Below are 24,929 nucleotides of genomic sequence, written 5' to 3' on the forward strand. Positions count from 1 at the left end.
AGCTAAATTCCACAGAGATGGCACTCACACTGAGAATGATCCAACTTGGAGCTTAGTAGGTCCTTTCCTGTAAGTGCAGGTACCTGAACTCAGAGCAGGGGCCCTATTTCACTTCTGTTCTCAATGATTCCTTCTGATCCTTGCCTTACTGAGTTGGGCTCAGGGAGCTGCCTGATCTGAATGAAGATGGGACAAGAGCAAGACATGTGGGTATAGGGAGTAAGGATGGCAGATTTGCACAAGGAGAATGGGCAAATAGGGGATGGAATTTGGGACTGCAGACTGATGACGTACAAGGGGAAAATGGGCCTGAGAATTTGGATGGGGTAGAGTCTGGGACTGGAAACAGAGTTGATTGAACTCAGAATAGAAATGAGATGATGGGACTGGCTGAATAAGGAGAAATAGACTGTGAAGCAGTGGGGCAGAAAAAAAAGTGAGGGGAGGAGAAATTGATTGGAAAAAAAATGTCATGACAGGGTAAAACTGAGATCAGTTGGGAAAAGAGATTGTGTCAAGGACTTGGGATGGAGTATCACGTTGGATGAAGAAAGGATGTCATAAAGAAGGGGGAAAGCATCTTTTCTCCCTTGCTGCAGAGAGGAGGATGCGAACCAAGGACTTGAAGCTGCAGCAAAGTAAATTTAGACTGGATATCTAGAAACATTTCTTCACTGTTAAAATAGTGAGGCACTGGAATAGACCGCCAAGGCAAGTTGTGGATTCTCCATCACTAGAGGTGTTCAAGAAGAGGGTGAACAGCCATTGTTTGGGGATGATCTATGCGTAACTATGCCTATGTTTTTGCATGGGCATTTTCCGTGACTGTGGGCTTCTTTGGTCACTCCACCCCATCCCTTTTTTTCTACTATTTGTGTCAGGGAGTTTTTAAGTCCCCACAGAAGCATTGGGTGCTGGCGACAGCTAAGGCTGGCGACTTCAACTGGGGTGTGCCAAATCAACTGCTACGAGCAAAGCCAGAGTTTTCTGGCTAGAGGCTTTTGCCCCTCTGCTCAGGGTCAGACCAATCACCATATTTGGGGTCAGGAAGAAATTTTACCCTATGGGCAAACTGATATGGACTGTGGGGGGGTTTTGCCTTCTTCCTGGGACTTCTTGAGTGTATATTGACAACATAGAGGCAGGACATTAGTTGCTGTGGTTCCCCTGCCTTACATGTGGGAGGTTAGAGTGTTGGATCTATTGTGTGTCCGAGTTGATAGTTAATATCTCAACTGCATCTCTCAGCAAGTGTTGTGAAAATCAACTTATTAATGTTTGCGAAGTGTTCGGCGAGTAGAATGATGAATGCTACAGACATCCCCCTGCAGAAATAAAGAATGCTGTCTTCAGGGTTTAAATAGTGTGCAGTAAATGAGGTCTATGACCATACATGGAACAAGGACAAGAAAACAAAATATTGAACAGCTGCTCCTTAAACAAGCATCATCCATCCTGTGCACTGAATAAGGCAGTGGGGAAAAACAGTATGCGATCACATATTAAGGGGTGTATAATAATGCACAAGAGGGTTGAATTAAAATTGCACAACCTTAATTCTGGTATTTCCTAACTTCTGAGTGCTTGACTTAAGTAACCTTAATAATGCTTTGTTCGAGTAGTTTTCTGTAATGCATATAGACAGTGCCTAGAATAGTGAAACCTCCAAGCACTAACTGAATTTTACAACTACTAACAACAAACGGCTCACTGTTCGGACTGCCTATACTACGGAGATATTTGTAGGATGTCACAGACCTGTAGAGTTCAGGGGAGAGCTGTTAACTATAGGATCATTCCGTTAATAAGGAAGATAGAGTGGGATTTTTTCCTTTACTCAACCTTCAGTAAGGAATCCTCTGTCAGTTTTATTAGGAGATAATAAACAACATTCCTTCACTTGGCTCCTGAAACATAACCAAGGGGAGTGCAAAAGTGACACTGTGCCTTTCTTTTTCAATTTAATCTGAAGGCATTTTTGGAACACAAGTTGATAACCAACGCCACTAATCCACGTGTCCTCCACAACACAGCTTGATGGGGGGAAAAAAAAAGGTTTTCTAAAACCTTGTGCATGAAACATTCTGTACAAATGCTTTTTTCCTTCTCTATGGCAAAAGGCCTTTTAAGTGAAATGACAGCCAACTGCCTCATTGTTCTTCAATGATATTAATGCTTTTCTTTTGTGTCAGGGAGCCAGAAATATGTTGATTTCTCTCTCTCTCCCCCCCCTCCCCATGTACACTTACAAGCCAAGGCTGAAATATTTCAGCAATGCTGTATTGAAAACCATGCTTTCCAGCCTCAGGATGCAACACTTTCCAAAATTACTGAGCAAAAAGAAAATATGTCATGGGCTCTGAAAGGCTTCAGTGAACAATGCTTAGGAAACTGCCCAATATTCACCTAAAAGAGTCTGCAAAAAAAAAAAAAAGAAGAAAAGCAATCATTCAAGCCATCAGGGTGCAGACAAACACACTTTCGCCTCTGAACAAGCAGTGCTCCTGGAAACTGTTGTAATCAAACCTCAGTTCTGAATGTTGCCCAGAAATAATACACTCTCTGTGCTCCTTACCCGCAACCTCATTGCTCTCTCTTTATCTTTTTTTTGTGTATGTAAAGGATCTGGTGGATGCTATGATGCCTTTTACGTTACTCCCTCTGTAGTTTAAACTAGTGGCAGAGAGAGCTAATCAATCAATCAGCACAAGATCGGGAGGAGAAGCGGGAGGTCGGGCTAGCGAGGGAAAGAGAGGAGTGAAGGGTGGGGGTGGATAAGCTTGAAGGGAAGGGAAGAGCTTGGGGAGGTTCACACATCACCCCGCTCAGGGGCAGTGCCCAGCGGGGCCAAGCCCAACTCCTGGGGTTGATCCATGATATGGAGGAAAGGGACAGGGTTTGAGGGTGCCTTTCTTGCTTACTTTCTTTCTCTCTCTCTCTTTTTTTTTTTGTTCTTTCTCTCTTTTTTTTTGTTCCTTCTCTCTCTCTTTCTTCTTTCTTTCTCTTTTTTCTGTCTTCTTTCTTTCCTCTTTTCTTTCTCTCTCTTTTTCTGCCCTCTCTCTCTCTTTCTGTCTTCTTTCCTTTCTTTCTCTCTTTTTCTGTCTCCTCTCTCTCTCTTTCTCTGTTTCCTGTCTTGCTTGCTTGCTTTCTCTTCCTTTCCTTCTTTCGTGCTCTCTCTCCCTCTCTTTCTCCCCGCTCCCATGCTCGGCACCTTCGGCTTGCTTTGCCCGTGGCAGCGGCGCGCCGGCCGAGCAGGAAGGGAGGCCGAGGGCGCGGGGAGAGGCGGCGGAGGCGGCGCCCTGCCCGGCACATCTCTTGCGGCTCAACAAGTGGCGAGCGCGCATCCCTCCCGGTGGGCAGTGTCCAGGGCCGGGAAGAGAGTGCGCCCCCTCCCCAGCCCCACACTTTAGGGGGTGGGGAGAGAAAAGAAAAAAGCCAAAGGACCTCCCAGCAGGGGAGGTTTGAAAAGCAGCCAGAGGAGGGTGGGGAGCGAGATCCCAAGGACATTCCTCCTGTCTCCTCCTCCTCTGCTGCCAGGAGCGACTGTGCGGCCGCCCCAGCCCCGGATCAGGATGCTGGTGCCGCTGCTGCTGCTGCTGCTGGCGGAGCTGCTGGTGCCGGCGCCTGCTCAGAAGCTGTCGGCGCTCACGGTAAGGCCGGCTCCCTCCTCCGCGCCTCGCCCTTGCCATCTGCTGCCCCCCTGCCCGTGCCAGGGCTGCGCAAGGCTCTGGGTTTGCACCAGGCTGGGGGCATCTGGGCTGGCAACGCTGCAGGCTGTGTGGGCAGGAGACGCCCCTCCATTCATCCATCCCTCCATCCCATCCGTGCATCCACCTGATCCGCTGCCCGCCTTGGTCCTGTCCATGTGGAGGTGACACACGGGCTTGGGAGATGCTGGCTTGCTGAGATGCCCGCACCTGGCATCGCTTCTCACTGCAGCCACCAGTCCTTGCCCCCTGTCTGATCTGGCTGAGGACTGGCCGATCCCCTGTGCATTTCCCTAGAGGGAGTGGAAACAGAGACCTGGACCCCTGCTTTTGGGTGCCCCCCCCCCCCCCAACACACACCCTCCCACACACACTTTTCTTCCCCTTTGACAGACCTTCCTGTCAAAAGATCTGGCAGACGTGACTTAACCTAACTTGGCTCAACACACTTTGCATCTGTACTGGCCCCACCTGTGTGAGGAGCCGCAGACAGGGAGACCTCATCTGGAGAAATTAAAGAAGAAAGGCGATAGTGAGGTTGCCAGTGGCAGAGAGGGCTCAGGAAACTGATTCCGACTGTCCCGGGGAGCCTCAAGAGAATCCAGCATTTAAGTCCAGCTGTCACCCAGGGGTACCTATAGGTTGCATTTGTTGCAGGGCTAATTGCTTCCCCTTTGTGTGGCATGTGCTAGGTGAAGTGAAGCTGCTCAAATGTGTTTTCTGAGACCAGCAACAGTGACAGGAAAGAAAGTTACCCTCTTCTCTCCCCTCCCCTCAACCTTAATTGCTTGCTGTATCCACTTACATGGCAAGCTCTGCAAAGGCTTGTTTCATTTGTGCATGTTGGACAACACCAAGAACATTGGGAGTACTAAATACAGTGTGTATGTGTGTATGTGAGTGTGTGTGTGTGTGCATGCGTGCGCATGTGCATGCATGCGCATTTATGTACAGGGATATATATATATAGAGAGAGAGAGAGAGATATGTGTGTGTGTATATATAGAGAGAGAGATAGAGATATAGATATATAGCTATATATACACATAAACACACAGACACACACACGTATGTATGTATACTGTATATATATATATACATGTATGTATTCAGAATATATACTGTATATCTATATACTGAATACATATATGTACACTATATGTTCATGTGTCTGTGGGTATATATGTCTGTGTGTGCGTGTATACACATATGTGGATATACTTATATACACAAATGAATGTAAATGTGTGTATATATATGTATGTATATATGTATATAAATACACCAGCCATTTACATTTCCCAAGGAGAAGGATGAGCTCTTGCTGTTAAGTGGAAGTTTACTGTGTGTCTCTACAGATTTTTGGGCTCATATTCCTGTTCTTATTTTCCTTCAGCATAATAAAGCTGCACTGAGGGCTGCTACAGCCCTCTTTGGCTATGCCAGAGCCCCGGATGCTAAACACGGGGCTATGTGCTGGGATGGGTGAGCCAATTCATTAGGATTGCTAAATAAGCCATAACCACTTCTCTAGCCAAGACCTGAGGTTTGCAGCTAATAGCTTGGTTCAGTTTTCTTGTAGAGCTTGCAGTGTTTGCAAAACTATAATTAATGCAATCTGTGGAAAAAAAACATTTTCCTTAAATGTGTTTTTAAACAAGTGGTTGAGTAAACGTACAGGGCAGTGAGCACCTCTTTTCAAGCTGTTTTTAAGTGTTTTGGTGAGGAATGTACCCTTTGGAGGTTTCTTATACTAAAGTTTAAGGCAGTTGCAAAGTGAGATTTATTCTATTTTTATCATAGTCCTTCACCACATGGGTGTTTCTATAGGATAATAAATGATACACAGCGATATTTTGTAGGGTGGCTGGCTTGCTCATACCTGAAATTCTTCAGAAGGGGTCCTGTTTCCCTGCCTGTTTTCTTGGAAATTATTTGTAGATTAGAAGCTGCTAACTGAAAACCTTACGGGAATCAGTTCATCCCAGGAATTTTATAGCGTGTGACTTTTGCAAGCACAGAACTCATGAAGTCAAGTGGATTTTATCATTTTTACTCTTGTAAGTGCAGTAGCCCAACTTGAAAAGTCTGATTGAAAGCACTCTTGGATGGCTATAGGACTGTTTTTTAAATACTGGTGTTACTTTAGTGCAAGGTTAATTTTATCCTTGAAATCCTAGTTTGTGTTCACAGTCATATTGGAAGAAATTTGTGATGGTAAGTTCCGTATGCAGGGAGAGTGAGAATCAAATACTTGATATTTTGTTTCTTCAGTTGCTTACAAGTGTTTTAAACATTAGTGGAGAAACAGTTTATTCATCTTTATGCTTCTATGTTTTCTGTGTAATGATGGCTTCTATTTTAAATAGCACCTTTCATCCTTTTACCATCCCAAACCAGTTATGTATGTTCCCACTTGAAAATGTAGATGTTTCTTGTACTGTGGAAGATAGCCAGCATGCTGCACAAAAGTGAAGGAGGGGAAAGTGTGGCCAAGGGAACACACCTGTCTTACAATAAGAAATGCTGAGGTGCATGTCCATGCAGGTCAAACATGACTGGTTTTATCTGAAAGATGTTCCTTTCTCAAATAGTATGTATGGCACACGGTTTATCTGCTTTAGACAAATGGAGAATTGAATCTATTGCATTTGAACCTGTGCTTCCAAAAAGGCATTCATGTTTGAACATTGAATCACACACCTGGTCTGAAACAGAACTTTTCAGCACTGGGAGATCACCTTGATGTAGCTTCAACTGAACTCACTATTAATGTAGGCAGAGTGAATTTAAGCCCTCTGCAAATGTATAGTCATCAAATATCCGGCCAAACGTGTAGCTATCTACATTAGAAACCTCAATTCCATAAAATGGGCAACACAGATGTGGATACCTATAGTCTGAGTAAAAGAAGTCTTGTAATGTTTCCCAAGAAAATAAACCTTAGCTCTTGAGTCTGGATATTATGAGGGAGGTTTATTGCCCCAAACTAACGGAGCACATTCCTCATTCAAATGGAAAATAAAGCGTAGCAACAACAAGCAGCACAATAATAAATTATTCTGTATTCATCCTACAGACATTTTCCTATTAATTTAGAAAATGTATAACAAATAGAGCTTTCTCGTGTGACTCCCCCCTCAGAAATGATAATGGGTATTATATATGCTTAACAGGGGAAGGATAGAAGCCAATCTAAGGTTATGGGAAGAATTGGCGCACAGCTTTTCACTTGGTCCATCATTCTCTAATGCTGGGTTACCTTTCCCAGGCAAGGAACACTCTTTATCTATGTGACAACTTGGGTGGGAAAATAACTGATGAAGGCAAATATTTTCACAAGTTGACACAAATTAAAGGTGTGTTCATTTTTGCACTGTGGAGCAGGGTTTCAAAAGGAGTTCAGCATCAACAACTGCATATGAATTCACTGGGAGCTTTTGGGGCATAAGCTGAAGGTGTCTCAGATTGGCCATTCAAAAATTAAGGTTTTTAGAATGAGGGGAGAGTTCTGAAAATGTGCCATGGAGGAGTCACTTGTCCTCATTCAGGTTTTGAATAGTCCTAGATTCAGAAGTTAAAACCACCAAGTCTCAGTTTTATCTTTTTGGTCCAACTGAACAGGAGTTCTGGGCTGTTTTGACTGACTACCCTACTAGTGCTAGAGGCAGAGTAAGAGCTTACTTTCAGAGAAGATGCTCTATTGTGTGTAGTCCAGGCTTCCAGTTAATTAAAATATATCTTAAAAATCAATTTTCCTTGGTGAAACCCCACCCCTGACTTTAATTATAAGGGAAAAACATGTTACCAAAACCTCAAAGTCACAACATTCTAGAGGTTCCACACAAGTAACAGCTCCGTCTTGCTCTCTAGTTTGTAGTAATCAACCTCATTTGAGGCTAGCAGAGCTACAGCTGGCTTGTTGGGTTTGAGTTAGTGAGTTGCTTCCTACTGCCAACAGCCGCACTGATTTCTGCAGTGTTCAAGACCCAAAGACCCCTCAAACAATGCATTCCAAGTTACAATCTGGCCTGAAAAATCATTTCAAGGTTGCTTCTGAACCCTCACCTTGGTGGAGCAGCATTTTGCAATGCCAGGCAACCATGAATAAAACAGAGGAAAATTTTATATGATGCTCAAATGATGAATTACTGGCTGTGCCATTGGCTTGTGGGGAGATGGAGGAGGGAGGTTTTAAAAAAAATACTGGCAACACGGCAAAACTTTCCATTTGGGTGAGGTGCGATGGGAGCAGTCTCAGAAGGAAAGATGTGATTTTAAGGGAACCATGGGGTAAGAAACTCCTAGATTTGGAACCCAACACTAATATACAACATCCTTACCTTCCAGTGGGAACGAAGTACTTAATTATGGCTTGGAAACACTTATGTGGGATAGCAGATAAAACTCCACAGCACTTAGGAGTCATCAGTGGCATAGTTTTGTAGTGTATTATCTTTGTTTGGGCAAATCATATTTCTTACCACAAATCTTGTGTATACATCCTCAGTGGAATACATTTTTAGAAGATAGAATTGAGCTATGTTGGTGTATTTTGAATAAGGGCAGTTTCATGGGTGAGTCTTGATACTTTTATTTTGAAATGCAAAGCTGTAAGTACCCTCATTCTATACCTATGCTAAGTAACACCAAGGTTAGTGCACTTATTCTTCAGGAGGAAGCATGAAGGAAGCATTTCTACTAAATGTGTGGAACTCTCAGGGCAGTTTTTATCTTAGCTTCAGTTCTGTGTGGGTGTGTATTTAACAACAGGATGCAAACATTTCTTATTTTAAAATATTTGCATTTATTACTTATCATGTAGCACAAATATTTAATTTTATTCCCCAAAGCCTTGCAGAAACACATTCGTCTTTTGATCTAATACTGATTAGGTACTAGTAAAATAGAAAATTCTCTCTCTCTCCCTCTTTGTGTCTGGAGAAATCCCTTATCGAAACAAACACCTCGGCCTGTTAAAAGTTCCTTTCATCAGTTGCTGAATATTTCAGGGAACAATTGTTTTCTTTTTCTCACTTGGCACATGCTTTGTGAGTATTCAATAGCATTTAATGCCCTGGATAGGTTCCACAATGCTCGCCAGTATAAGATGGACCACTAAGGTAGTTCAGTAGAGGGAAGCTAAACACAATCAAAGCTTTCCCAGTTAGGGACCCATTTGGATGGCGCCTACAAACCCAAACATTTGGAAAAGTTACTTTAATTGTGATTCAAAACCAAGACCATAAATAAAACTATAAGTGGCTCCAGATCCTAACAGCATTGTTACAGCAAATGGGCATCGGTGCAACAAAGGGTACATCAGCCCTGAAAATAAAACACTCTCAACAATGCTTCCCTACAATAAACTTTCAAGGCACCTCTCATTTTATAAAATGACAGGGTTATTATTAAGAGTCAGTGGAACTTTTGATTGGGACTTAAAAGTAATATTTATGCATGCAGCCAACATAAACTGTACCATATAATGTGAAATGCATAGTATGGATGTCAGGTTAACTGCACACAAGGAGTGTTTTAAACCTGAAAGCAGAAGGGGAAAAATACTAAAGAAAGTCATGCATAAAAAAAGACTTGTCAAAGAGCTCTGGGGCCTTCATGGTTCTTTCATTCCTTCCCCATTTCCTGGTCACTGTATCAAGGAGCCATAGTATCAGTGTAAACTTCTTAAAAATGGGAAACTTTCAAGGTTTGGCACTTTTTGGAGAAGCATCCAAATTTTAGACACATATACAGAGGTTATCTGAACCTCATTGGTTAGAAATCAGGCTAGAAATCTCTTCAAGGTCTGGCTCATTTGTAACTTTGCTAGTGTTTCCAGGAGTTTGCCTAGGGCACTATTACCACAAAAGCAGCCATTTTCATGGTATTTTGGTACTTCTATTTCCTGTCATTTCCTGAGACCAGGAAATTAAAAACCAAGCAAATGGGGGCCACGATCAAGATCCCGATTTTTGAAACTACAAATAAAGGTCTCAGTTTGGCTCATGGGGAATTGATTCTTACTTGATCTAGTTGATGTGTTCTGGCAGAGCTTTGTGGAGGACACTACACTGGAGTACAAAGAATTTAGAGATCATGAAATTTGGCTTGTTCTGATTAGGAACAAAACCGAAAATTTTATAATTCTCTGCAAAAGAAACTTCAGAAAAGAAGTTTTGCATTCATTAAAATGTTTTGCTCTGATTCAGACTGCTACAAATTCTTAAACATCATTTCAAAGTTAAAAGTTAAAATGTTTCATTTCCGAGATAGTATAATTGGGTATTTTTGACTTTCTTAAAATTTTCACTTTAGCTTTCTTCCGAAATGAAATGTAGTGAAATGGATCACCTTGGTTCTGATGGACTTGCATATTCCAAAACAATATAGCTCTTTTGAAATGTCTCTATCTAGCTCTTAACCATTCCCTTTCATTTTTCCTGTATCAATGAAACACCTTGCGAACAACACCCTCAGAAAAGAACAGGTGTCTAAGAAATGCATGTAATCTGTTATATGGTGACATGATATGATATAATGTATATATATATGAAAAGACAATGGGAAAGGGCTGAAGATGCAGCAAAAGTTTAAAAAACACCTGTGCACATTACAGTTCAGCAAATACCTATGGCTCTCATTGCACTTTTTAGGAGAAAGGAATTGACGGACTACATTGAATCTATTATACCATCTCTAGCAGCACAGCTTTTTCTCAATTGTTTCCATCTCAGTCAGGATGCCTTGCCTACACAGGAACATCTGTAACCCATGGTGAAACTGCACCAGTACCAGTCTCAGGGGTAAAAAGCTGAATGGTATCCATAATTCATCAGTGGGTTAAGTGTTTTATGTGACATGATCATCTACCTGCTTGGTACTGGACTGAATTTTCTGACATGACAGCCCCAAAGAGCTTCAGAGAATTACATGGAATTACTAGGATAGTTTCCTAGAGGCACAAGGGATATATGCATTCCAAAATGTTAGTTACCTTTTGCAGAACAGATTGTTTTTCTTCCTCCTTGTTCTTCTTCTTCTTGCAGATGTAAGTTCAAGTAAATAAACTGGCTTCACTTAAAGCTAACTTTTTCACGATCATTTTCTTGGTTTTCAGAGATGACCAGTAGATATATCATTAAGCTGAGGAAAACCCAAGGTGGTAAACAGTGGGCATGTCTACACATGTATTGCTGGAATTACTGTAAATTAAGTTTAGTACCTGTAATAAAAAGTACTAACTTAATGGGTGTGCCTACACATGCATTTTTGCTGGCTTAAATTTATTGCACAGTAAGAGAGAATAGGCCAGTGTCTACACATACAGGCATTAAAACACATTAACACTGTGTGTGGACTAAAGGTAGTTCCAAGTCAGTCCACACACTGTTACTGCACAGTAACTAATTGGGTATAAATTTGATATCTGCATAACACAGGTATCAAATTTATGCTCAAGTTGATGTAAGTCATCATATTACCTGTGCAGTACTGTAGACATGCCCATACAGTGCAGTAATTTTGGTCACTTTGCAGTAAATGCACGTAAGTAGACATGCCCAATGTGTGATAATCAGCACTACTGTGCAAGTAGTGCTAGCGTACTTTTTTAAAGTGATGCTAATATTCAATAGGCAAATTCTATTGTACATTAGCAGTTAGCATGGCTTTCACTGTGACATGTTGATGCGCAGTAGAATTAGTCTACTGTGCACTTAGCCTCTCATGTAGATGTGCCCAGTATGTCAAAGAATCACTGCTGGGACCAAAAGGTGATCCACTCCAACCTGCTCCCTTGCTTTTCTAGTGGATTGCCCCAAAATTCACTCAAGAATATTTACATATTCTAATCTCAACTTTTTCTCCCTTTGCCCCATGCTTGGCTTGCTTTCCATGCTTGCTCCAAGATGCCTGGTTCTATCATCTTGTGAAACATTAAGACACATTACCTTGAAAATATGTTGAGACTGATCACATTTTCTTCTGGTATTTGGCTGTTTTAGATTATACAAAACAGAACAGTTGGAGTTGTTTCCTCTGGCATTGCTAAACCAACAACGGTGAATACTAGGGAGGGTATGGTCGGGGAGAGATCACTCTAGATGTACCCTGTTCACATGCTCTCCCTCTAAAGCATCTGCTCCTGCCACTGTCTGAGACAGCATACTGAACTAAATGTACCACTGGTCTGGCCCGCTATAGTCCTTGTGTTTTTAAGTTAATTTTTAGACAGTATATAGGCAACTTGCAGCCTGTTTTACACCATAAAGCAGTTAACTACTATGTGTGAAACAAAAATACAAACCAAACCCTCCCCCCCCAAAAAAACCCCAAAACAAAAAACAAACAAAAAAACCCCCCAACCTAAAACTCCAGAGAGGAACCATCTACTGATCTAGTGCTTGGACAAGACTCTTGCCTGTATTGCTCTATTTCTACTCTATTGTGGGAGTGTATTGTGTTTTACAGATGATTAGGAGACTCAAGAGAGAACTTGCAGTTTGTTCTACACTGAACATTTCTTATGATCAGTTCTTGTGTATGTTTGCAGCTACCTCAAAGGAAGACTCAATAAGCAATAGTGATGGAAGAAGTCCTCTATATAGTTTTCTCTTTGAACATGACAACCATAAATTATTTAAATAAAGAGAATGGTGTTTCTGCAGGGATCCTTATGATCTGTAAGCCACAATCACAGAGGGACTGGGATGGATCTATGAACTGGGGTCAAAGTAACAAGTTGCAGCAAAAAGACACTGCAGGCTGAGGCCATGCATGGATGTAATTTTGGGAGGGATATCAGTGACTTGGTGTCCTTGTCTCCATCTTAATCTTTTCTGGGAGAGGGAATTAAACAGGGAGAGATGCGGGGTATTGGTGAATAGAAGAATCTGCCTGGGGGTCTACAACATTTTAAGGGAAGAAGGAAAGAGCAACATTCTGGAGGATTCACAAACCATTTGACCTAATCCATCTATGCAGCCCTTTATCCAGGGCACAGGTATTGATCAGAGAGCTGAGAAGGCACACATAAGCTGATGTAGTCAATGCCATGTTATCTAGACTACAAGATTTAAATATTCAGTTAGTTACATCCTGAAAAGGAGCCTGAATTAGAATTAACAGTCTAATTTAAAATAATTGTAGTTAAAAAAGTTCCTGCATTTTAAAGTTGTTTTCATAAGCATTGTACAAACTGAACTATGCTTTGGCTGCCTGTCTTCCCTACTTTAATATAAATACATCTGTTTTCTTTTTTGAAATGTGAATATAAATTTAGTACCCTTGAAAGTAAAAGATAGTATTAAAGCCAAGAACAGCCAGAGAAGAGGGACTGTACAATGTCACTGCATTGCTTTGACAGTGCACTGAAATCCTTACTCATTACACCCCTGCAATCCAAGCCTCCAGCATCAGAGGTTGACAAATATATTTATTTGTATAGTAATGTGTACTAACAATTACTTATGACTTCAGATAAAAACCTTGAAAATAAGATAACCTGGGCCCCTGGTTTCTGAGAAATTTTATTTGGTCAAGTACTGCCCTGATGAGCCTTTTGTGTGGCCCTTTTGCAATCAGTGGCACTGCACGGCGTTGGTCAAGGCAGAGAATACCTATTAGAAGGACTGGCATATGAGTTCATGCATGAGTATGTGCACACAAATCATGGTTTTGATCCCATGTTATGTTAAAATTGACAACCTTTTGTCAAATTATTTGATGAAAACAATCTAGTCCCCAGTCCTGATGACAGCACCCTGTAGTAGAATATAAGCCACATTATAAAAAAAACACTTTTTGAAATCCCCACGTGTGTATTTGTTACCTTAATTATTTCTGCTTTATTTGATGGGATTTCTTTGTGGATGTAGATATCAAAGAGTTTCCAAATGCAAGATAAATTTCCAGTGAAGTGTAATTCGTGGAGACATTCTTACAGTCAGCATGCCACATCACCCCTTCTTCTCTTAGATTTACTCCCTTTCTATCACCCCTTCTATCACCCTTTCTATCACCCCCTCTTCTCTTCTCTTCTTTTCTCTTCTCTTCTCTTCCTATCACCCCTTCTTCTCTTAGATTCTCTCTATAGCCAGGTAGTATCACTCACCCAAAAGATAGGTAGCTCCTTTGTAGAGGAGACCCATGACATGTCAAGTATCTGCCACTGGAGGGAGCCCAAGAACAACATGATCTGCTCAGTCATCTGGGGAGGGGGAGGCCCGTGGTACAGTATTCCCCTCTCAGCCATACGCATCCTAGAGAGTAATCCTAGTTATGTGACCCTCAGTTCCTAGCACTGCCTCTTGATCTGCCCTCCAGTAGGACCCAAAATGATGGACACAAGAGAGACAGCACTGAAGGAATCATTAAAGGTTGTAATAGATTACTGCTAACATGAATGACATTAATAAGTGTAAGGTAATGGCAGGCTGGCTTGGAGTAAAAGAGAACTGTCTTCAATAAAAACTTATCCTTTGTATTAGATCACATTGAGGTGTTCACCCTGCTGAGGAGATGTTTGTCTGGCTCTTAAGATGTTTTATTGCCTATGTCAATAGGAATTCATTTTGAAGCATTTAGTTACAGGGCTTCTATTGAGCAAGATAAAACAAAGTGGACAACTTATTTTCCACACTGCCTTTAATAGGATTATGTTTCAAACAGCATCCTCTCAGGAAGGCAGCTTTCAAGCATGTCAAATTTTTTGATGGATTTCAGCCTGAGTGGATTTAGTTGCAAATCTGAACTTTGCACAAGAGGTTTTATCTTTCCATCATGTTTCCTCCTTGAAAAGCTTCATAAATTACATTTCTGAAAGAAATGAAATGATTTTGTCTGTGAAAGGGGTGTTCATTGGAAAATTGTTTCACTATTTAAATTTCCCTTTCCAGTTTTGGAAAAGCTTTTGAAACAGTGGTTCTCTACTCATCTAATGATGGAATTTCATCAGTTAATGATAAATTCATAGGGCTTAGACACATTGATGGTGGTATTTCTTCAAAAGGAGAAAGACAAAATTTCCTGCACTGAATTTCCCATTGCTCTGCACCTTGTGCAGTCATTTACATGAGTTCTGAATAGGCTTAATGCATTATCTTTCTGATGTTTCAGCATTTTATGCCCACTTGGATATGCTCCACTTGGAACACATGACCACGCAAGGTGCAGATCTGGCTCTTTAATACTGAACAGCATAAACAGAACTGACACCAAGATGCTGTGTTTTGAATCTTTCAGTTTGAAATTGCTCTGTGTGTCCATATGGCTGAATATAGACTTGGAGAACCTACATTGGGAAGTTTTCATGGTTCTCCTGGACTTGTAGAATAAGTAGAAGTCAGAAGACATGGAGCCCTGGGGGAAAATCTGTAGAGGAGAGCCGGCCAGAGACTCCATCCAGTAGGAGCAGGTACAGAAGGGCCCAAAGCAGAGACACTTACAAAAAGAGTATTTTGTACATTTTTGGCTTGACTTTCCCCCCACCTTATTTCTTCCTTCTTCCTCCCTTTTTCTCACAACCTCTTTGCCTCCAATTGAAACCTATTCTTCTTACTGTGTTTTCCCCATCAACCTTCTTTCCTTCTCATTCTTTTTTTTCACTTTGCTTGTGCTTTATATCCTTTCTGCTACCACATCTTGTTTATATCTGGATTGTAAACTCTTTTAGGCAGAGTCTGTCTAATCCTCTCTAGGTTTATACAGTGCCTGGCAGTGCAGTGCATCCCCAGTCTTTGTTGGTCATTAGGACTAGTGTAATAAATATGAATAATAACTTGCATAGTGCCTGCTATCAGTTAAATATAAAAGGGGTAGGTTATCCATTCAGGCTAAGTAAACCTTACAGTGGAAATCACACACCATTTCTTAAAGTGCTCTACCCTCTATTTATTCAGTCCTTATTCTAACAAACTAGTATTAACTTAACTGGTTTGACTGAGGGAACTCTAAGTAACTCTTATGGTCTCATGATCTGGCCAAAAGACCACATGAGAGAATCATCACTGTGCAGATCACTGGTTCATCCAAGACCTTTGCTCTAATAAAGTCACATTTGGGACTTAAAGGAGACCTGTGGAGTGCATAAGTCCTCAGGTAGCTCCTCTGCATAGGAGATTAAAATGTATGCCTTTGGAATTCCCTGGCGTTTAAGAGCCTGCTATCTCAGACTGATTACTGCATGGATGTTGTCTATCCAACCTTTGTGAAATGGGTCAGATACTGTTAAGAAATACATTTTTTGTTCATACAAGTAATGCTGGGTTTCAAACCAATGTTTGCCATCCTCTGTTATGCCAGCTGCTAATAGAAATGCAAGATGGTCACCACCCCACAGTCCCAAGCAATGGTTTCTAAGTAAAATTTAAGTATGCTAGGGGTATAGCTACCCAAATACATTATTGCAAGGTAAATTAGAGTGTGAATTGATGGCATATCAGCTATTCTGCAGTAGCTACATATTAGGGGTGTGCAAAATGGGCTGTATGTGATTTGGATTTGGATTTGGCCAGAATCACAGACAGTGATTCAATTTGTTGATTTGGATCACTGTCCCAATTTGATTTGGCTGAATCTGAATCTGAAGAGTCAATGCTGATTCAGAGAATCAATGATTCGGACATAGACACAGCTTTAAATGTTTTTTCTACATACCTCGAGGTACCAGGCGTGGCTTGTGAATGCTACGATGCTGGGGTGGATGGAGCATCCCACAGGAGCGCAGGGCAGAGGGGGGATGGGGGAGGGGGCCCGCATGCTCAGCGGTGAACCCAGACTGGAAGTACTGGAAGTACTTCTGGTCCACTTCCGGATCTGCTGAGGAGAGTGCTGGGGGGCACCCCGTGTCCTCCCGGCTCGGTGATCGGCCATGGGGGTCCCCAGGTTCCCCTCCCAGACCCAGGAGGCACCAGTCACTGAGCTGGGAGGGCACAGGGGGTCCCCCTGCATGCTCCCTGGCAGACGTGGAAGTGGACCAGAAGTGCTTCTGGTCCACTTCCGGGTCTGCTGCTGAGCGTGCTGGGGAGCTCCCCATGCTCCTGTGGGATGCTCCATCTGCCCCAGCATCTCAGCACTCATGAGCCACCTGGTACATTTAAAGATGTGTCTATGTCTGAATTATTGAATATTTCTGAATCTCTCCAAATCGATTTGGAGAGATTAAAGGGTCTCCTGATTTGATTCAGATTCAGAGATTCGGCTACTGAATTGGGTCGAATCTCCACCGAATTGAATCAGCGACCGAAGCTTTGCACAGCCCTACTAACTGTGTACTTGTTCCTATGCTGTAGCAAATAAGAAGCAGCCTACCTCAAATGAAAGGGTGGTCAGCTACCCTACATTTACCACAGGGTAAAATTGTTCATGTGAGACATTACACAGAGTAGCTATCATACTGAAAGTTCACCCCTAAAACTTTCCTCCTAGTAACTTGTTCATGTAGCCATGCCCTATGATTGTGTGTATTTCCTTCTTCCATTCCTATGCATAATTTCCCCCTTTTTTTGCTTTCCAAGAATAATAGGAAAAACACACAAAAGGCTAAGAGGTTTAGTAGCCACAGTTTCAGATGTTTCTTTTAAGTTTATCCAATTTTTTGTACCTTTCTTGATCTATGAATCTGTCTAGGGGCCTCATGATAGTTTTTCATTTGGCACTATTTCCTAAATATCCAGGTTTTAGTCAGGGTATTATAGCCAGCTGTATTTGAGACTTGATATATTTACAAAGATAACTGAAAATTAAAGATAAAAACATCTCCTTTTACGCTTCAGTTCAGGTTCACTTCAGGGTTAGTCTGAGGCAAAATCTGGTTCTTAATATTAGCTTGTCTGTCTATCATGCTATACTACCAAATGGATAGGAAATAATACACTGCATTCATGGCCAGGTGTATAAAAGTACAGTGTTATTTCACAGGAGCAGCAAAAAAGTTATACAGTTTTTTGTTCCCTGCCTGTAGAAGTTATCACCTCTTGCACGCTACTGTTTGTGTTTTTTCCTAACACACAGGTTGTGGAAGCTCCAAAATGAGATTTGTTATAGAACTGTGGCAGAAAAGAACATTTATTTAATAGGAGCGAGAAGGAATTAAACCTTTTCATTGAAGTTAGTTTGTTACAAATGGGTCTAATCGCATGTAAAAGCTCATTATTTTCATTTGACAGAAATTAAATCAGTGTCAAGTAAACGCTAGGTTTAATCCCCGAGGGGATCTTTGTATAAGAGAGAGACATACAAGGAAAAGAGTATGTTTGATAGATGGAAAAGCCCAAGAGAAATGACAAGCCCATCAGAGCTGGAGAGGTCATAGTTCATATTCTACAGCTATTCTCTGGCATGCAGGATGTGTTTTTAGGAAGAACCCTGAAGCAATTAATGTTAGGCAAAGGGAAAGCAGGTGTGCACATATGTTTCAGAGAGAGAGAGAGAGAGAGAGAGGAAGACAGACAGACGGAACTAGTATTCTTTACTTCCCATACCTGATCTTTGTTGTAATATGCTTTATGATTTTGAAAGTAGTTTGCAATTTTTCTTTTAAGTTTTACCAGTGACATTGCAATGTATTAGAGCTCTCTATAGAACGCTTGTCTATACATAAGAGTAACCAGTTATTTAATCTTTGCTGAATTCAGGCTTAGTCATAAAGTGACTTGAAGACCTCATATATCACTGCAAACTCACGCACGCAAGTTAACCTCCATTCTTCCATGTCCTGAGCGTATGCCCCAATTACTGAGCTATTGAATGGAATGGGGATATCACTTCCTCCACCCTCCAGGGTTTTGTGAAACTAGCTCCTAATTTTTTAAGCCCCAACTGTTGGGGGAATTTTACTAAAATAGGCGAATAGCTTCAGTGTTGCTTACAACATCATTTTTCAATTAATAAAGAATTTGCTGGAAAAAATATTACCATACTCTAGGTAGTCTTTTTATTGTACAGACAAGCCCTGATAACTACAGTATTCCAGGTGCAGTTTAGTACTGCTCACCTTCTTACTAGAAAGATACTGAGACAATGAAGAGAACTGAAAAAATGATAAGTTGATGGAAGAGCTGATTTTCTGAACGAGTAAAATAACAAAATATGCTTAACTCATTTAACCAGCACCCCTGCCCAAACAAATACATTTGCAATCCTGGAGTTAAAAGCAAAAATACTTGAACTCAAAGCCCTAGTTCTAGCATTGATAAAGTTATACCAGTCTGTGTATGCATGTAGAATGTAAGCAGTAGCTCTGCTCTTCTTGAATAAAAATAGAAACTAGTTATCAGCACTTTGCACTTATAGCTGGGAAGCATTATTAATGAACAGCAAAATCCTAGTGTAGTGTGTACTGTCTAAAAGTGTGCAACAGAATCCTTCACTTCGCTTTGTTGACTGATGCTGGTATCCCGATACACGTTGCTGGAAAATTTGAATCAGTCTTATACCATGAAAGACAAATGAAAGATAATTGAATTAGCTTTCAACTGATTCAATAAACAAATGCTAATCTGATTTTTTTTTTTTTTTTTTTGTTAAATTGCTTGGGAGCAAGGTTGTGTATGCTAATATCTAGAGCATGCTTTTGTCAGAAGTTAATCTTGACTTCCCTTCACTAGTGCAGCAACAATGATGGGTGACACATGAACCATATTCAGTGCCTTTTAGTTTAATTTTTGCTTGTTTTAGCTGCCAAATATATGCATGGTACTTATATGTACAGTGGCCTCTGTTTATCATAATCCCATTGGCTAAGTGCCTTGATGCTACTAATCAGCAAGTCCAGTAAGCAGTGGCACTGTGCTGCGCCCACGCAAAGCAAGATGTTTTTATATCAGGTGCTCTGCAGCCAGAAAAAAAGAGATCAATTTCCTGGTGATGAGTTGCTTATAACCAAACTGTGCTTTAATCATTTGTGCTTAATAGTTAAAGTTGGATAAATCCACCTTTTCCTGTACAGGGCCAATATGTGACACTCCTGCTGCCCAGTTGATAAGCTGGGGCACAGATTTCACTCTTATTGGTCATGACTTCAAAGGTATCTAGTCAGACTTTCAACAATGATCTCATTGTTGCCCCTGCCAGCAGTGGAAGCATCTCTTTTGGGTCATGACTACTCTTGAACTGCTATTTAGTCAAATCCAGTTACACCATGCCATCTAACCTGTTATGCCATGCCCTTATACACAAACATGAGAAGCGTAATAAGGCAGCTGGTTGCCCAGGCAACTGTGATGCAAAGAGACAGTGCTGACTTTGGGCTGTCACTGTGCCACTAGCGCATTTGCATGGCGGTGGTGGCAGCTGCTATTTTTCTGAGCCTCCACAAACTGGTACCCAGGGCTGCTACCCCAGTCTCTCATCTTAAATTACACTACTGCCAAATGCACTCAAGATGCCTTAATTTTATGATAATCTCTTTTTTCACAGTGTATGTACAAACAACTAAGCTCTACTTCATCATAATCACATATAAATGTACTTCCTGTCTGACTTACGTTAGGAGATAGGGATAGATTCTGAATTTAACGTAATTGAAGTCAATGCAGATATGCTGCTTTAGATCAGCTGAGAATGTATAAGAATGGCCATTACTAAGTCAACTCAAAGGTCTGTCCAGCTCAGCAACTTTTCTCCAACATTGGCAAGCAGTGGATGTTTTAAGAGGAAAAGTATAGATTAGAAAGCGGGACATGTGCAGAGTGATCTAGCCCCTGTCTTACCTGCTCCCCCAAGTTTCCAGCAGTCATAGGTTTAGGGATGTCCTGAGCCTTAGGTTGTATCCTTGACTGCTGAACCCTGAAAATACCCTCTGGCAATGTAGTCTACAAATTAATTAATGCATTGTGCTGAAAACTACTTGTGTTTGCCTTAAACTTGCTGCCTGATAATCTCATCAAGTTCCCCCTACTATTTGTATCATGAGACATAGAGAATAATAGCTCCCTATTCACTCTTTCCAGAAGACTGATGTTTCTTAACGGTCCTCTGTCATAACCTTTCCTCAATCATTTTTTTCCAAGCTGAAGAGTTCTCTCTTTTTCTTTCTCTCTGTGGATGGAATCTGTTCCATACCTCTGATTGTCTTTGTTGCCTTTCTCTATACCTCTTCTAGTTCTACTGTATCCTGTTTGAGATGGGTTGACTAGAACTGTGTACAGGATTCAAGATGCAGATTTATCATAGATTTATACAGTGATAAAGTGATGTTTTCAGTTCCTTTCCTAAAGATTCCTAATATTCTTTTACCTTTCTGGACATGTTAAACCAATGCTTTTAGAAGATTCTCACAAAGACACAAACACTCTTCTTGAGGGTAAGGGCTAATTTAGAGTCCACCATACTTCATGAATATGTAGAATTATTTCTTCCCATTTATATTTGTGGTGGGCATGCCAGTAGCAACCCGTCTTGCTGGCTTGAAAGGGCTTCGAGCCACTGGTGGGACATTCCCACCAAGCAGGTGGTGGTGGAGGAAAGGCAGCCCCACCCCTGCTCAGCGCGAGGCGAAGAGCCTGGACCTGGGTGAGGGCTATACTTCCCCACACCCTGATTGGTCCTTTTGCAATCTGGGAGTGGAGCCTCTGAAGGGTATAAAAGAACAGCATGCCCAGCACATGGACATGCTGCATTGAGGAATGAAGAAGAGAGTGGGACTAAGAGGAGGTGGGGAGAGCTGCCCAGCAGGGCGGAGCAGTAGGCCTGAAGAGCCCAAAGATCTCCTCACCAGATGTAAGTGCCAAGTGTTGCAGCCTACAGCCATGCTGCTGAGAAGCACGATGGTGGTGAACAGTTCAGTGCACAGAGTTAGACCCTGGGAACTGTATGAGGCAGCTTGGGTCTGCAGCCATAGTGTGTGGCCAGAAGTGTGGTGCACAAGTGGTGCATGAAGCAGGGACCCTGGGAGCTGCACAAAGTGGGGGCCCAGGGGCTAGGTGCAGGCACCGCTGCACAGCAGGTCCAAGAGGGACCAGGACCCTGGGAGCTGCACAAGGCAGCTTGGGTCCCCAACCCCTGGTAAGCAGCCAGAATCTCAGTGCACAGATGGTGCATGGCGTGGTTCAAGTGGGACCGAGGCCCTGAGCCATATGAGGCAGCTTGGGGCTCCAACCCCTGGCATGAAGCCAGGAAGACTCGGTGCAGGTGGCACTGAATGGAGGGTCCAAGAGCAAAGCCAGGCCCTGGGAGCCATGTGGGGCGACTGGGGACTACTACCCCCCTGGCATGAGGCCAGGCATCTAAAGATGAAGCCTCACATGAAGGGCCCCGGTCAAAAGGTTGTTTGGGGCCCGAACCCCGAGCAGAAGAGTAAAGCCCTCGGTGCACCCCACAGTGCACAGGGCCACTGGCAGCCAGCAGGCCCAGAGGGAGCCAGAGACAGCTGGAGTCTTGGCAGGAGAGGTGGCAGCTCACCAGAAGGAGCCTCTACCCAGCTCCTCAGAGTTGTGAGTTCCTGGGGAAGGGGATTCCCACAGAGAAGGGGGAATCTACCTGTGTCAGGGAAGCAGACCATTGAAAGGGAAGCCCAGAATGACAGGGCTCCCCAAGTTTGAAGTTTTATTTTGGGTTAAAGGATATTTTGGCTGGACTGGGGAAAGCCTGAAGGGCACCGGGGGAGCTCCTCCCCCACAATCCTCGCAGCCACAAGAATGCAGCGAAGGCTCCAGAATAGCCTGGGCCTTGGGGTTCCTTGAAAAGTTAATTATATTCAAGGGTGTCGCGTCTTATATTTTGTGAGTGGGTGCCGGACATTGTGTGGTTTATAGTTCATGTTTTATAAGTGTAAGTTGATAAAGTCTAAAATTATTGAGTTATATTGAAATCTTTAATGTGCTATTATGAGGCTAAGTATTTGATAGAGTGTATATATATATATATATATATATATATATATATATTTGATATCTAAGTAGATTTACATTTTGATAGAGTTTAAGGTTATAAAACACTTGTTGAAATTTAGGTTAGAATTTTATTATAATAGTTAACTGTTTCCTGAGAGAGGTATAGAACTGTGTAAATATTACCTATAATCCTTGTTATTGTAAACACTTTGCGTGTGTGTGTGTGTGTGTGTGTGCGTGCGCACACGTATTAGGGCTGTGCGAAATGACACCATTCCATTTCAATTTGCATTTCGACAGAACAACATTTAATTTTGAATTTAATTTCCATTCAAAACTGCTGTTCCATTTCGTTTTGTTGAAACAGTTTCGCTGTTTCGACGCTGTTTTGACATTTCGCCCATAGGCTATAATGGGGAAGCTTGAAATAGACTATAACTTTTTAATTTATAGCCTGATTTGGATGAAAATTGCAGGAATGGTAGCCCCTTCAGAGGGCATGAAGCCTACCAAGTTTCAAGTAGAAAAGTACAGGCATTTCAGGAAAACTGCACCTCAAAGTCTTGAAAGCAAAAAACTCATGTCACGTGTACGTGTTAAGCCACAGCAGGGTCAAAACTTCAGGCATGCTAGCCCCTGCTGAGGTAACAAAGCCTACCAGGTTTCAAGGATATAGGTGCAGGGGTTTGGGGGAAACTGCATCTCAAGCTGAGGACAAGCATAACTCATGACATGGGTGGGTGACACTGTGTGTGTGTGTTAAGGTGCGCCCTCACTCAACTGACACCAAGGCAGAAAGCAGGGCAATTCAAACAATGCTGCCTTTTGTGCAGTTTTTCCATCCCTCCCCCAGAGCACTGGGATTGGAAGGGACCTCAGGGAAGGATGACTGTCACTGGCCAGCTGCACAATCAACAATGAGAGCACTCCTTCCTCCCTCCTTCCCACCCCTTCCCTGCTCTTCCTCCTCCTTCTCCTTACTTTAGTTTCTGTTTCCCTGCAGGCAAGCCCAGCTTGAGCTTCGAAACTCGAAATGTTGAAAAAATTTTGAGATGTTTCGACTTGCCTCATTTTGTTTCAAGGCTGTTTTGAAGCTCTGTGTGTGTGTATATATATATATATATATATATATATATATATATATTCTTTTCATCTTTTCTTATTTATATAGTCATATAAATAAACTTGCATATAGTTAAGTTATAGAGTGTGTTGGTCTGTCTCTGTATAGGTGAAAGGAGGGAAACTGCATGTAGCCAGCAGTTATCCCCCCACAGCACACCTGCCCTGCTGACGTTTCTCTTCAACTGGAGAAGGGAGCACATACCTGAGTACACCTGGGTTACATATTACTCATCAGTGCTGAATTTTATTTTCCACTTCATTGCCCATCCACTCAGTTGCATGAGATCTTTCTATAAATCTTTGCCATCAGCTTTTGAAGAAATATGTATCATATGCAAACTTTGCCACCTCTCTATTTATTCAATTTTCTAGATCATTTATGAATTTGTTGAATAGTACAGGTCTCAGCACATATTGTTGGGGACCCTACTTTTCTCTATTATGAAAACCTTTTTAACCAACTTTTGATCCAGAAGAGGACCTTCTTTCTGATCATGAATGCATATAGTCTAAATGTGCATGGGTGCATATGTATAGTCTAAATGTATGTGGATAGCATTAAAACCCATGTGTGGCTTGTAGAAGAAAAAAATATAAAGAGAATGGTTTGTTACTAAAGAGGCAACTCAGTTCGTACTTAGTGATGTGCAACACCTCTCTGACAGATTCCAGATATAGAGAGAGCTACTGCTGACTGCTGCTTTGTCTTTGTCAGCAGCTGTACAGCACACAGCGACTTCCTGAAATACATTACTTTTTTCACAGCTTCCATGCCAAAGGTGAACACCACTGCGCTATTGCTTTTATGTCTTCCAGCTACAGTACGAGCTGAATCATGGGATTCAACAGTGAAGGAGAGTTTTCTCAAGCACACTCAAACACACATCAAATGAGCTTTAGATCAAGTGCCCCCACTAGCATTTTTAAGTGCAGGGAGAACTGTAGAACCACAGCCACTCTAATTAATGTCCCACCCCCCACCCCCAACCTCCAGAGCACATGTAAAAGTGCCCTATTTGCCTCACCATGAATCTAGATGTTATCCTTCACCTGCTTAGCATTTAATAAAATACATTGTTAACTCATAACCTTCTTTATCATATACTATTATCATTCAGATCCATTAGGGATTATATTCAACCCCTGTCTTCGTAGTCCTGAAAGCTTTCTGCTGGCAGTAGGACCACTGCAAGATTGAAGCAGTTTTGGGATGGAAGGGGGAAGCATGAATATGGGGAACCCAGTTGTAAGGACTAAGTTGTGG

The 24,929-nt window shown here is 42.0% G+C and overlaps 1 protein-coding gene across 6 annotated transcripts in view; it reads left to right on the forward strand.

Moving 5' to 3' along the window:
• The first annotated feature begins 2,968 nt into the window (after nucleotides 1-2,968).
• Nucleotides 2,969-24,929, forward strand: part of SMOC2 (SPARC related modular calcium binding 2) — a 211,874-nt gene continuing 189,913 nt past the window's right edge. For 2 of the 6 annotated variants that reach the window (XM_014596833.3, XM_019479868.2), the window contains exon 1: nucleotides 2,972-3,650. In XM_014596833.3, coding sequence (XP_014452319.1) covers nucleotides 3,573-3,650 — 78 coding nt within the window. In that variant the 5' untranslated portion in view covers nucleotides 2,972-3,572. Of the gene's footprint in view, nucleotides 3,651-24,929 lie in introns of all 6 variants that reach the window. The other 4 variants (XM_019479866.2, XM_019479865.2, XM_019479867.2 and 1 more) reach the window with 4 other exon arrangements.

The sequence above is a fragment of the Alligator mississippiensis genome, chromosome 1 (assembly GCF_030867095.1).
Source record: "Alligator mississippiensis isolate rAllMis1 chromosome 1, rAllMis1, whole genome shotgun sequence".
Classification (NCBI taxonomy): Eukaryota; Metazoa; Chordata; order Crocodylia; family Alligatoridae; genus Alligator; species Alligator mississippiensis.